Consider the following 15,738-nt stretch of genomic DNA (forward strand, 5'->3'; position numbering starts at 1 on the left):
ATGTTTGCTTGTACACATGTTTTGCATGCTCCACTGACCTGTGGTATGATATGACCTGATAATTAGTTTTAGGAAATGATTCAGAAATTACAGACCTGTAAAATTAAGTGTTACCAAAGTTAAAAGGAAGTAGATACCTGCGAAGTAAATAACAGTATACAGTATATTGTTTGTTCTAAGACTTAAAAGCTGCACTTATAAATGTTTTTGACGAAGGTAAAGAAAAATATCATACACCTCTGCCAGCAGTCCCTCATCTCTACAGGGTGTTTGCTGACATATTCACCATAACACTTTATAGGGTGATTTATTATGTCAGTGCAAACAATTAATGAATCCTGGTTTAAACAACCTATGTCTACTTTTTTCTGACACAGACCTCTCATGGGCTGAGAAAAAGAAATACTGTTCTCTCTCATGAGGCAGGTTGTTAAGGTATGACCGAGAGTAAAATACAGTAATGTAGCCCTGACATATCAGCAATAGGAACAGTTCACATAGGAGGCAGGTTTATCCTCAGAATATAATTTATTGTTGGCTGTCAGCCACAGCCAAGCTATACAAAGGGACTAGACCTAGATCACTAGAACTGGCACTTAAACTCTTCCACAGAATTCTCATACACTGCGAGGCCCAGCCCTTCAACAGCTGCTCTGGAGTCTTCACTGGCACTGCTTAAGGAGCCAAGAGCACTTGCACTTGGTTGATTGTGATCCACTTCAGTATCAGGGCTGCTTGAAATAGTTTCCTCCTGATGTGCCCTTCTCTTCCTAATAGTTCCTGATAGGAGTCACGGTTGCAGTGCAAACCATATATTTTACATTACATTTGGATGTTCTCATAGTTTAAGTAAAATACAAACAGGAAAGGTAAAACTTCTTTTAAATTACATTTGGATGTTCTCATAGTTTAAGTATTTTTGTTTGAAATGTTGTAGCATTTTGATAGCATTCTATATGTTTAAATTACAGGTTTTTTTTTAAATATTTCGGAAATCCCTTAGCGTACTACTAAAAGGAGCTTGAATACCGTTGTTTGAGTACCAGTGGTCTAAACCAAATCAAACCAAACCAAACCTATACTATAGAGGTGCGGGTTGTTTGGGGAGGAAATGACAAACAACATACAATTATTGTTTGTCTTGTTGTCTGAGGTGTATTTAGCCCCCTAATTTAAAGATTTTATTCGGGAGAATGAAGACAGCATTTAACAACCGACCGTGTAAACCTGTTCCACAAAGAGGATTGGATGATGGGCTCCTCTTTTTCACTTTTCAGCAGTGTTTGTTTGTTCACTGCAGGGTATTTGACATCTTCTTCTCTCTCTACTTCTTACCTGTAACCACACTGGGGATTTTGGTCATGAAACTTTTGACAGTTCTGATGGACACACCCTCTGTCTCATCTTGAATGTGAGTGACAATGTCTTCAATCTGCAGAGCAAAGACAGGCACAGAGACAGAGGGGAAAAGAGATAAAACAGGGTGGTTAAAATTTAAACTTAAATTACATGAATTTGAGGGAAGTCCTACTTTAAGGACTGATTCAACTTGCTATATTCAGTGTTTTGATAGACCATCAACACATTAGTTTTTAAATCTGCCAGTTTGTCTCATTTAAGAGATCTGCCTCCTTCAAAGTCTTAAAGATTAAATATTTTTGATTGAAACAGTAGCACCTTTGTAGCCCACATTTTTACCAAATTCCTATGAAACTTGTGATTATTCTATGGCAAATCATCGTTATACCATCTAATTTAAGGAATAAGATGTGGGTTTATCTTTCACTTCAGCGTATGAAGACCACACCTTCACAAGCTGACCATTTCAAAGAGGCTGCCTGTGAAATTAGACACTGCTAATCTGTGTACTTCAGCACAACATTTCCTGGTTGGATTTACAAAGCAGAAAGAGGATTCTATTATTTTAACCCAAATAGACACAAAGGTTTCCAAGGTCCTGGTGTGCACCAAGTTATTTGACTAATTTAACAATGAAATGCAAATGTTACAGTACAATTTACATGCTATGAAATGGCTAATTGGAAAATGCCTGTCTTCTCAAATCAAACTTTTCATTGCTTTACCCTTGAGATTGATCCCTCAAATGCCACATCATCTTGCTTTAAAAGCAAATGCAAAACAATAAGGAAGTTACAAACCCATTTCACAGGTCATTTAAATATGCAATAACTGCAATTAGACTCCTACACATTGTTACTATATGGCCATAATATCTTCCAAAGTTGCTACAACAGAATAAAGTGGGAGGAAAGGGATTATTAAATATTAGCAGGAGATGAGTTTCAGCAAGAACAGCACGTTCCTTTGGCCTATTATCATAACTGCATAGATGTTAAATAAAACCCGCCCCCTCTGTACTGTATTTGTCAGATATAGTTGTTTTGATTTCATTGTAACCAGACCCTCTCTGTACAATATGCTTTTTTGTTTGCGTCAGAGAGTGGGATGTGAGAAGCTGGTCGCTTTGGAGACAGCTAACGCAAAAAAAACACACAACTCTGCAGCTATATATAAACTCTGAATCAAATCCTGAGAGAGAGAGAGAGAGAGAGAGAGAGAGAGAGAGAGAGAGAGAGAGAGAGAGAGAGAGAGAGAGAGAGAGAGAGAGAGAGAGAGAGAGGAGAGAGAGAGAGAGAGAGAGAGAGAGAGAGAGAGAGAGAGAGAGAGAGAGAGAGAGAGAGATGAGATGGCCACACGCTATTTTTCACACCTGGACTATAAAAGCTTTCACATCAAAGCAGTGCTAACAAAAATACAGTACAAAAGACATCACACACACTCACAGTCGTATACTCAGATGAGAAAAACAAAAAAATCCTGACTTCCGGTGCTTTGTGTACATACGGTGCATTGGATTGCACATATGTCCTCGTGCTGTGTGCATTTTTCTGACCCTTTTAGCTTTATGAATGTTTATAAGATAGCTGCCAGTGGTGCAGAATTCTCACAGGCACCCACGCTGGGTCAAAGCTCACATGACTTCTTTTACAACAGATTCATACAGACTATTTAATGCACTGTGCTTTAAATAGACATAACATACTGTACGTGCTTTACTGTACACATCCATCTAGATCTCTTTGACATACTTTTAAATTATTAAAAATTGTGACATTTTCATGCAAGGAATTGTTACAATTTTACTTTGCTGGTGTCATTTTTCCTCATATGAGCAGCCTGCAAAATTATTATATCAGGTTTCTATAATACAAAAAATGTAATAATTTGATAAATAACATTTGGAGCAGAGGAACCTCAAGGAGGAAATGCAAGGTGAGAGAGTACATCTGCTACAGAAGAGAAATCCAGCTCTTTCATAAGAACAAAAGGACAAAGGAGCAAAAGCATCATAGTCGTTATGGTCTTTGTATTTTGCATAGCACAGCTTCTTGAATATGTTGTTTTTTTCCGCACACTAGCTCCCACAGCATGACCATCAAATCTCACAATTGTTTTTACATCAGGTGAAAAGCAGACAATCAACAAAGATATTTTTCGTGGTGCGAACAAGCTACAAGGTTGTGCTAAGATGTGTTTCTATCTCCTAAAACCTTTGCGATATTTTACAGCTCTACATTACCATCTTAAGGAATAGTTCAACACTTTGGGAAATACACATACCTGTCTTCTTTATGAAAGGTTATCAATTGTCAGTGACGATGAGTATGAAACTAGAGCCAGGACTCAGTTAGCTTAGCTTAGCATAAAGACTGGAAACGGGGGTAAACAATTAGCCAGGCTGTTTTCCCAGACTAAAATAATCAGCTGACCAGCTCCTCTAAAGCTCACAAATTAACATGTTGTTTTGTTTAATATACAAACAGAACCAGAGCTCACACCAGGCGTGACGCCAAATTGGGCCAAGGGTGTAAAGTTGTGGGGCACCTTCCCTACTTCCTAGCCCCCTTCTTCCAGTGCCCCTTCTCGGACCACACCCATCTTCTAACTCAACCTTCATTTTAATCTCAGCTACAAACTTGTAAAGTTTTGTGACTGCATTTTACGCAGTCATCAGGCTAGGGGCGTAAAATAGGGGGGGCCAAGGCCCCTTCTATACTTTCTTTCCCCCCCAAATTCTGGCCTCCTTGTTCGGATCACACTCATTTTCAAACTCAGCCTTCATTTTAATCTCAACTACACACCAGTAACTTTAACAGTTACAATAGTTGGATTGCTATCATGGTGACAAAATCTGGCCGCAGACAAACATAAACACCTGGCAAAATACTCAAAACCGCCTCAGTTGGTAGTTACAGAAGAAGTCTCCAGGTACACATTTCACCATGATAACACACACACAACCAAAAGGTGGCTGGGAATTTCAGGGTGCAATTATTTCTTGCCAGGTCGAGTAACTTCCCATGTCTCTGCGTTGATAGTCTTGGTTACTGGATGTACAGTTTGGGGATAAAGCCTGACGCTCCAGATGTCAGGCATTCTCCTCCCCTTCCGCTATCTCTGCTATCTATCTCCAGGCGTCCCAGCTGGTGTGATCCCATTACAATGGTCTCTAGTTTCCCTCTGCTTCCAGCCTTTACCTCAGCTAAGACAACCATCTCCTGGTTATAAAGAACAAGATTGAGAGTATTATCAATCTTCTTGAAACAATGCAAATAAGTATAACTCTCAAAATGCTGATGTTTTATTTTAACCGAGTCTGGGGTTATGACGTTAGCAGAATGAACACTTCAGCCCAGGTGCCTTTTTTGCCAGCTACCGAAAATACAATGTTCAGGGATATAATTACATCAAAGATTAGAAAGAAAAGCTCAAAAAGCACATTTCATTCACCTCCCAAGACAAGATGTTCCCAGACAAGATTCATACTGATAAGCCTTCTGCTTTTACCTCTCAGGCCATCAGTCTGCTGTCATCCTGTTCCTCTCGCTGAAGAAACAGATCCTGGCTGCCTGCCATAAGCAAGGGCACAGGCAGCTCCGGGCTACACATCAAAATCAATATAACAATACAATTCTAACAAGACCTTGATGATCTGTGGAGACAGCTGCTCAAATTACTTTAATGGCTTTCGCTGTCATGAACAATTCACTCCTGTCCCACCAATCAGCATTCATAATTGTCAACCTAAGAATTTTAGGAAAAGAGTAAGACAGCAAAATTGTCTCCTGTAAATTTCTACCCAAAATGATTCTAATTTTGTTTCCACACAACATCAACAGAAAATAATAAAAGAAATAATGGCAATAAAACACACACCCCAACATATGACAATAATATTTAAATAAATAATATTAAATAATATTTACACACACATGAACATACACACATATATTGTATAGGAATATGACAGGAAATAAATAAATAGCGCATACAAATTAAACTATCAGTCATTGCCCTCCAGGGACAAGCGAGTCAGAGTCTCTCTAGGTAAGATGCAAGGGTTTCCAGAGAGTCAAATAAATTATCCGAAGTATCACATGACAAGAACATGTTAACAAGTCTATCTTTGTGTGTCTTAAAGCTGCTATTTGTTATGTGGAAAAAAAATGTATCACCTCATGTGCATCAGAGGATACTTCCCTTTACATGGATACAACAAGTTGAATCCTAACTGATTTGATTAGTCAAAGTTTTGAGTACAAAACACTCTGCTTTATATACATATGTAAGAGCATCAGTCATACTCGGCAGGCAATTTGTTATTTTTTTAAGATGAGACTAGGAAACTGCCACATGAACGACTTCAGCACCACAGACAGTGTCATGTATTTTTTTTTAATACACAGCAGTTAGGTAACTGATATTTCAGAGCCATGGTCAGAGCCATAGATTCCAACTTGCACAAATCTCAGTCCAACAAAGGATCAATGAGTGAGACAGACTAGACTAAGATATTCAATTAAACAACCCCTTTGCCCCTGCAAACTCTTTGCTACTAGGGGATGAGGAGCGGGGATGGAAGGTTAACAAAGGCCATCCATTCTGGTAATTTTGCTAACAAGGGCGATGTCATCCCCCTCAAAACGCCGACTGGTCATTCATCATCGGCGATAGCCACTATGGTTGAGCAAAAAGAAGAAACTAAAAAAATCAAGGAAGAAAATACATCACATCACTACAAAATTACCACAGAAAACATAATTTAGCAGAAACTGAAAGATCTCTTGGTTACACAAGGTGCTTGTACATATCTGTGTTCCCCTGTATTTTGCAATGTGTGTTTATGTTTCTGTCTTTGAGTGCAGCCCAATGGTAGCAGATTCTATCTTAACTGTGAGTCACTCTATTTAGCGTCCCATGGGACAGTGGGCTGTCTGATTACAGTGTTATCACCAAACACTTAGCATGGACCAGCTACTGGGCTGACAATCTGCTTGGCAGACAGGTGGGTTATGGGGTGATGAGGTGCATACTCCTCATCACCCCTGCTGTTGATTGTGGTTTAACGATGCCTTTAGGGAACAGGATGGCCTCAACCGTGATGCTGAAGCCATCTTCTCCATCTCTCAGTAATCTGTTTATTGTTTGAATGGGTATCATTCTTCTTCATTCTGAAGTCTTAAGACTAAAATAAATCTCTGATGGGTATATGGTATTCAAATTTGTTTTTAGGTAAAAATACAAATACCACAATGTTAAAATATTCTATGTAATATATTCATTTTGCAGAATAACCCCTTTCAGAGTCTTAAATGAAAATATATTATTTGATTATTATTACTTGTGTCTTAATCTGTAAGCAACATGTATATGTGTAAGCAGGTTGAAATTAGCAAAAAAAAATTACAATGCTGGGTATTTTTAATCTAAAAAAGATATTTTGTAAAAATGATCATGTGTTGCAGTATGACAGTTTGAGTGTCATTAAATTATCAATAAACTACCTTAAAATTACTGCAGTACTTGAGTAAATTTCCTTAGTTATTTTCCACCGCTGCATTTAGGTCAAGATTTTACAAAACATTACAAGCAGCAGTTATTGATGATTTAATGGATGTCATCTTAGCGCGTATTTGATGCTGCTGTACAAGTCCAGGGATTTCAATTGTTGTTGGCTGGGTACAAATAGTCTGAACATTTATTTAACCTGAAACATAGGGCAGTCCCCCCTGGCCAATGACAGAACAGTAGTTACTAAAGAGTTTTTCAGAATGTATTGGGCTAAAACACCTTGAGGCAGCCATGTGGACACATGGGAAAAGGCCACAATACATCTCAGCTGAGCACAACATGCACATCCCAAATACATGCAGAAGAGGCCAACAAAAGTACATTAATCCCCAAAAAATACCCCCCTTTTGTATTCCTGACCCTGAAACAGCTGTGATTAAACTTTTTTTACACAAAGAGAAATCCAGCGATATCAAAGAGGAGACTGACACGGCCATCACAGTAGCTATAATGGAGCAGGTATTCACCCTGCTGAGCCAGAGCAGCCAGCAGGCTCTGAGGATGTTGCAGAGATACATTTTGAAAGAAAAGAAAGAAAATTACATCCTGAACCACTCTCCTTCCACACAGTGACACTTGCTGCCAGATCAATAGCAGGCTGGCTGAAGGCCAGCTGGAGAACAAGCAGCCATATGACTGCCATTTAAGTCAACGATCCAGTAATGGAATATTAGAGCCCTTTGTTTGACCACAGAGTTGAGTGTGAGACAGTTTAAACATCTTAGCTCATCGGAGCTTTTAAAAACTGATTATTATCACTCTTTTGTCAAACACAATGCTGGTGTTAGTCTTTTGGAGAACAAAACCTATGCAGGTGGTGGTGGTGGTATGCAACAGTGGTGCTTAATATATTTGGTACCCTTACAATCACAGCCTGGCACCCCCATAATAATTGCTCTACAGCCACTAATGCCGTCAACCTATAAAATATCACAAAGTCTAATTACCTTAATCTGTTTAAGCATTTTGATTCATAAAAAAAACTCTTCAAATGTTCACTTATAAGTCTCAATAGCCTGTTCTCCTTCCCAGGGAGTCAAATACTGTAGTTTTGTCGTGGCCCCTGGCATCTGAATTCACAATGTTAACCGAATGTTCCCATTTTTTTTAGAAAAGTGAACATAATGGAGCGTAATAGTTGAATGTGCAGGACACTGCATTTACAAGTGACGCCAAGGGGTCCTGACAAAACGGCTGTATAATTCATGTGCTGATGTTCATATTTTATATACCTCTGAGAGTAAGCTCAAATATACTGGGATATTGTACTCCATTAATTGATTCATTTAGAATTCTGGGGAGTCAATGCATGTGAGCAGACTAGTCATATGAGACAATTTTCTGATGAAGCTCCTTCCAGAGCTGCTTCAGCATATCTGCATATTACCTTCACAAGATCCTTCACAATCAAGTGTTGAGACGCTGCACTGATTGCAACATGTTCCTCCATGCTTTAAGTGACACTTGTTTCCTGACAAGGGACACTCAGACAGAAAGTCAAGTGACGACAAAAGGAAAAGGAGATGAGAGACAAAGTGTGAAAGAACTTGCTGATATAAAACAGATATAAATTCCTTTGAAATGTTATGCACATTAAAAAGTATGAGCTTAGAATAAATAGATATACAGACGATATACAGATTTGCCACGATATACTGTATATTAAGATCGGGCTTCAGGGTTGTATATGGTTGAAACATATTCAAAAGAGCAACATGCATGGCTGCACTCTCACGGCTGCTACAGGTCAACACACTTCCACTCAATTCAATTCAATTTTATTTATAGTGCCAAATCATATCAAAAAGTTATCTAAAGGCACTTTACATAAAGAGTAGCCCAAGACTACACTCTGTGACTTATTCATGATTTACAGCTCTATTCCTGAAGCTTTGGGAAAAGCCAAGATATAAAAACCCTCAAAATTGCTTTCTACGGTGGAGGTAGTGCAGAGACTGATCCAAGTTCAAGTCTATTGTTTGTGGCCACCATTCACTATGGCCCAATCCCAATTTCCACCCTAAAGCCTAAACTCTGAACCTTAACAGACTTGATTGAGTCACTTGGTAAGTGTTTGAGTGAGAGATGCAGCAATAAACAGGAATAGGACAGCACTTTGAAGGAGCATATCACATTACCTTAAAACACAAAAACATTTTATGTACAATTCTGGGTGTAGGACTTTTTATTTCATGGTTGTTGTTTTGTTTTTTTTAACTTCCTTCACATGGGGCACTTAAGGTAGTAACTGCCTGATTGTACCGTCTTCTCTGCCCTACATAGTGGATGAGAGGAACGTAACTGTCAAAGTATCAATGAACTTTGTCTGTTTTTGTCTAAACAGCCTCATTGGTTGCTCAAATGGTTGTTGAATAAACTCTGGGTGTAATATTGCCTATGCTTCATTACTCTAACTTTGTGTGAATTTTTTAATGTACCATCGTAAATCCTTTTTACTTATGGCAGCGGTGTTTTATTAGCAACACTATATTATAAAGATCTCCAATAACAAATGTGTCTTATGTTGAGAAATGAAGCTTATCAGAAATATTGTAAGTGGTTCTCGGCTTAATTAGAAAATAGAAACCGGATCTGCATTTTAAGTCAATGTCATGCACATATTCTTCTTATAGCATGTTTATTTCAGGGCTGTTTTAAAGTCTGACACAATACATCTGAGGAGACTCATTATCCACATGTCCCATTCGGCCTGCATGCTGTGTTTAATATTAACATAAACTTTCTCAACAAACTCTAAACATCAACATTTGGTATCTTACTAAAAATAACTTCATAATGATCCCTTGAAATGGAAAGCAGCTTGGTTCATGAGGAGCAGTGGCAACAATATGCTGTTATAAGGCAGAAATGTTGTTGACACAGGGCTGAGCATGATGTTGCTGCTAGAGTGTCCAAATGAGCAGCTTCAATTAAAATTTTTGAGAAGCTAAATAACATCACTATGAATTTAGCATAGCCAGATCTACACAGCGCTGTGTCAGTTATGTAGCAAATGTAAATAGTGACAGTAAATGAACTGCGTTTATATAGCGCCTTTCTACCTTACCAGACAAATCCCTTTAAAATGTTTCTCTCATTTGCCAATTTAAATGCACAATCATACACAAAACGTGTCGGAGCTGCAATGTAAGACTCTGGTCTGCCTATTGGGAGCATGGGAAAGCTGGGGATTTAATCTTGTGATTAAAAGATGCACTAGCTCCTGAGCCACAGCCACCTCTACGTATACTCAAGTAACGAACATACTTATTTTAACCGATGACTCTTTCCAAAAATCTAACCAAGTACTTATGTTTCAATTCACAAATTTAACCATGTGTTTAAAACTGCGACTGTTTCACAACATGTGCCTGTCTAGTACCCTCCAACCCTCATACAGTATATGTTGTTTTGGGAGTCACTGATTAATCTATACCGTCGTTTAGGTATGAGAATGGGTTCTATGCAAAGTTTGAAATTCCCATGTTAAAAACACTAGCGTATCAATTCTAGTTTGGTTCAATACTCACTAGAATATAAGATCTAGTCCAGTCCAAATATAAATCTAAGTTTGGTCTAAGGATCACTGGTGTTTCAGCCCTTGTTTGGTTCAGTATTAGTTGGTGTCTTAGTCCTGGTTCAAGAGCACAACACAGTTGTTTGAACAATGCTGCAGTATCAGATATCAGAAAGGGATCCAGTTGAATCAGTATGTCCCTGTAGTTGTACACCAGGCTCTGTATGTTGAGAGACAGTGAGTAGTGTGAGAAAAGTGGTATGTATGTGCTTGAATGTGTGTGTGTGTGGCTGTGTGTGTGTGTGTGTGTAGGTGTGTACAGTACACTGTATGTGTCATCTCAGGTAACCATTCCTTCTGAGAAAGTTGTTTTCCGTAGGGCACCTTTTCTCGTCTGCGGAGCGGCTGCTGCTGCACATATCATCACATGGCTCTCTGTATCGCAGATCACTCGAGTTATAAGATAAGACTGCCAGGGGTCATTACGAAGATAACTCTCGTTTCCCACATTTATTATATCGATATGTATGTATCTATGTATGTAGCTATGAGGAATTAGAGCATTGCAAACTTTTATTTAAACTCTGACTCTGGAAAAAAAGGCTTGTCTGGGTTTCTCAACATGATCATAACTTTACTTTACAACTTTATGAAATGGAATCATGAATGTATAATAAAAGAACATTGTGAGCCCAGCTCGCTATCATTATTAAAGTCCCAGTGTGTTATATGATCTTGTAATATATTGCTGTATTGAAATTAGAAAACATTACCGTTACAATCCAGCTGGTTTTATATTATGTTATTTATATGATTCTAATATTTTATAGAGAATTCATATTAGGCTAGTATTGTTTTGTACGGAATAAATCAGAGTATCTATGTTTAATTTTCAGTAGATATCACAGTTGTAATATCTTCCTATAAACTTCTGAGAGAGAGGTTAGATAAAACAAGGCCAGATTTCCCCAAAGCCTCTTAGTGTTACATAAGATCACTCTTTCAATTGTAAATCAGTGAACTACTGTGATCCTCGTGGTAGAACATTTGAATCCCTCCCTCTGGACAAAATTCAGAGAGTATAATGAGCATGACTATGTATCAAGAAATTACAATTGTAAAATAATTCATATTACTCCACTTGGAGTGAGTGATGCAGATATTTCATAATGAAAAGTAGACCTACTGGTGACAAAAACAAACAACCCAGCACTCAAGTGATTGATGAGATTTCTATAGACTCGAGGCAGTCGGTTTTCATTCCCAGTCTTTCACAGGTGTTTATTAAAAGCGATTTGTATACCGAATTGATCAGTGTCTTTCATAAAGATTCCCTGCAGCAACGTATTAAGAGATAATAACTACAAATGGGCATTGATGGTGGGCAATTTCTTGGCCAAACTTTGTGAGGAGTGAGTGCCTGTCAATGTCTTTCAGCAGTCATGCGGGAGGAAAAAATGAATAAATGAATGTACTGAGATACATACAAGTATTAATGTCTGCCTTGATCTCACATGCCACTGTACATTGTTTTTATTTCTCCCTCTTTATGTCATTTGGACCACTTGAGATAACACTATGATAGCCTTTGAATTGCCATTGCATACATTAATAAATAAATGAATGTTTAAATCGACCTCTCATTTCATCAAATGTAAGGGGAGGAAGACTATTATTTGTTGTTCAATTTTAATATTATAGCAACTGAGTAACACTTGGCATACACTTACAGTATAAACTTTGGGACAAGTATTTGCACAGAAACCCTTTGGAAACTCTCGTCTCAAACAGTGAAAACATTGTATGGTGGTCGAACGACACATAGTGGACCAACGCCAGTGTCAGTCCTGGGTCCACTCGGGGATGAATAAAGTATAATTGATTGATTGATTGATTGATTGATTGATTGATTGGTTGAGGTACAAGCACGACCTTAGAAACAACAACAACAACAACAACAACAACAACAAGAGCAACAACAAGAACAACAACAAGAACTTTCAAGATAGTCCAACCTGTTTGTGAGCTGCATCCGCTCTCACACAAAAGAAGAATTAGATGTGGAGGTCAGATACCATCAGCTGTCCTTATCAGTTTGATAAGAAATGTTGTAGCTCTGGTTCAGTTCTGTATTCACTAGGCTGGATCAATTTAAAAAGTAAGTTGCCATGCTGCTTTCAAAATATAACTTCACTGAACTAACTGGATAGTCAGTTCAAAGTTATCTTCTGAAAATACAAAAGAGTTCAGTTCAATAAACTTGAGAAACTGTTCACTAAAGATAAACGATATTAAGTTGAATCAAAACATTATCGAAAATAAGCAATTATCGAAAATAGACGGCACAGTGTAGCTTACCAGCAGTAGCATCAGAGGGGGTCATTTCCTGTATCTGTGTAACACGGGTTTGGTCACTTCCCTGCCTCTTAAGGAGACCAGCGGAGAAAAACTGCTTTGTTTGAGACCTGTTTTCTTTCTCAACAACAAACTCTTGCGGGATCTGGGAAACGGGTAAGCTAACGTCAGCTAATGGTCACAAACGCCTCAGAAAACACATTTTTGTAATGTTAAATATGGCTTTTAACTGTGTAAATGTCTCATATTAGTAAAAGAAAATATGAATTAATTATGCACATATAATTTTTCATCTGTCAATACTAGGCCACGCCAATTTAGGAGACCAGAAGTGTACAACCTACCACTTCATTCCACTGGCGCTGCCTGAAATGTGGTAACTTTAGTATGGAGAATCTTTGGCATGCACCTGACATTAGCTTAACAGGGTAAGGGTTAGCATCTGCACATTTTGCTCCAGTGTGACTTCATGGTGCATTCAAGTGCACCTCGGAGAAACTTAAACTTGTTAAGAATCCCTCTGCCATCTAGATGTGACTTTTTCTGTGCCATCTCCATGTGCAGGTTGTTAATACATTTCTTGTTGCCTCGGACTATATTTTCCTTTTTGCCTTGGTATTGAGTCTTGTTTTTTTCTTATATCAAATCAAGGTTTAAAATTCTGGTAATGTGACAACCTTAGGTCTGTTCTTACCATCTATATAGAAAATCATTTCCTTAAGCAATTCAATGTAAGAGATGGGGGACAAAATCCACAATCCTTGTTGTATGCAAAAATGCATTAGAGTTCACCTGAAACTAATATGAGGCTTGATTTGGCTATAGCTCATACGAGGAATCTCTTTACAGCCAGCATGGGCCGGAGTTATCATAGTAAACATAATAATAACCAATTTACATATAGGCATGCGAGAATTGTTTTAAGATAGACTTGAAATCTACACATCCTCAGTGAGCTCTTTGCTCTAAAAAGAAAATATATCATCTTGCACAAGTTCTCAGTAACATGAATAGACTAACTATGATATGTTGACCTTCTGTCAAAGTTTACAACAATGAGGTTATGATCATTAATCTTCCCTGTGGTGTAAATTGTTAAATAAAGTCTGTGCACGTACAGTTCACGAACATGCGCTTCCGTAACACTACTGCAATAAGAGGGATTGGGTCATCCCACATTCAATCTAATATCTCATGCAGGATATTAGCATTTTTCTTGATTTGGGAAGAGGATTACCATGCCAACCTGGCAAAGGTCAAATTATTTTCATCGCAATTATTAAATGTTGTGCCAAAATGTGTCACTCACACATTAACACGCAGTGGCTCACACACATCAAATTAATTGCTATTCACCCAGACTGTGCGTAACGATGGTGAAGCTCTCTGCCTTCAGTTTACGGGTTCACGTCTGAAGGTCAGACCCGACGGCCTTGTGACAGTGATGACAAGTTTTACCCATCTCAGCCCAGTGCACCTGGCAGCAGGGTGATGTGGCTGTTAATGGAAGTGAGATGACAACAGGATGGCTCTGACACAGTTGACTGCCAGTGCATCTCTGCCTGACACCTGATGTCATCCCTGACCAATTTATGAGGCTGTTGATTATTCTGGACCACAAAATTAAAAAAACGATTTATCTGGTGTGTGCATCTGAAATAAGTCATATTGATTCTTCTACAACAAATGAAAATGAAAAGATAAAATGAAAAGATAATCAAAAATCATACTTCAGTGGCTGAATGTGCTTTAAAAGTACTCACCCTCTACAGCTACTGTTCACATTCAACACAAATGGCTGGATGATGTGGAATTGAGGAAAAATAAATTAATAAATAAAATAAGTTTGTTCTTAGTTAGAAATTGTTAGATATGTTTCTACACATAATTTATGCAGTGTCAATGTTGTTAGCAGCTCTGTGAAGTTGTACTTTTTACATTAATAATGAGAAGAAGAAGAATGAGGGAATGTCATTTGTTTAAGAAGCATTTGGTCATAAATTAAAAGTAAAATGTTGGTTTGATGATGGTGATCACTAAATCATCACTAAAGTTATCAAATGAATTCTGCTAGGACCATGAATATATCACATTTCAAAACAATCTATTAGTTTGTAAGACATTTTACTCAAAACAAAAACCCCAAACTTCTTTACCAAGATTTTGTGCCAACTCATCACTTAGATGTTGAAAATATTTCACTTGATAAGTAAAAACATTTAATTTGCTGGTGGTGCTAAATGCCTTACTTCAAAGACATCTATCAGTGACAAATGTTTATCCTCTCATGTTTGTATCTGTATCTGTATGTCTCATATATATGCCAACACAATGTTTGAGAAGTTTTAATTTTAATAAAATTTGGCATAAAATGTCATACAAAATATAACAATGGACTGCTGAGAAGTAACCAGGAGTTTCTTCCACCAAAGTCAAACACTAAAATTGTCTAACATATTCTTTGGCTTTTTTACATTGAGAGTGAGTGAAGGTGTCCAACAGAGTAAGAAATAGAGTAATTCATCATAGAAAATGTAAAACCAATCCATCAGGATATGTTCAGGATATAGTGGGAGTTAAGTTAAGTTAAGTTAACTTAATGGTGTGTGTAAACACAGCATCTTTACTATATCATAGTGTGGATCCTCTTATCTCCATGCTTATTATCACATACATTTCATTGAAAAAGAAGCAGTGCATGGACTATAAAACATAATTGGACAAAAAAGGGTGATGGACAGACTGCTATTAATTAAGTTGACAGAGGAGCAGAAGATTACAGCCTCTGCCTCCCTTGGTATGGTTATCACCTTTGGGATGTGACACCCGCTGCATTGAGAACAAGGTGCCCTGGGCAACAATGGCGTAACAAGCCATCTATACTGACTGCAGCAGGACCCACAAGACCACCTGGATTAAGGCATGAAAGGCCA

The 15,738-nt window shown here is 38.0% G+C and overlaps 1 protein-coding gene across 1 annotated transcript in view; it reads right to left on the reverse strand.

Moving 5' to 3' along the window:
- LOC310961552 (regulator of G-protein signaling 6-like) overlaps positions 1–15,738 on the reverse strand; it is a gene marked incomplete at its 5' end in the record, with an annotated part of 85,594 nt that overhangs the window by 20,765 nt on the left and 49,091 nt on the right. The window contains one exon of the mRNA XM_083933670.1: positions 1,336–1,432. Within this exon, the coding sequence (XP_083789796.1) occupies positions 1,336–1,432 (97 nt within the window). The remainder of the gene's footprint in view (positions 1–1,335; positions 1,433–15,738) is intronic.

The sequence above is a fragment of the Echiichthys vipera genome, assembly GCF_963691815.1.
Source record: "Echiichthys vipera genome assembly, chromosome: 19".
NCBI classification, from domain to species: Eukaryota; Metazoa; Chordata; class Actinopteri; order Perciformes; family Trachinidae; genus Echiichthys; species Echiichthys vipera.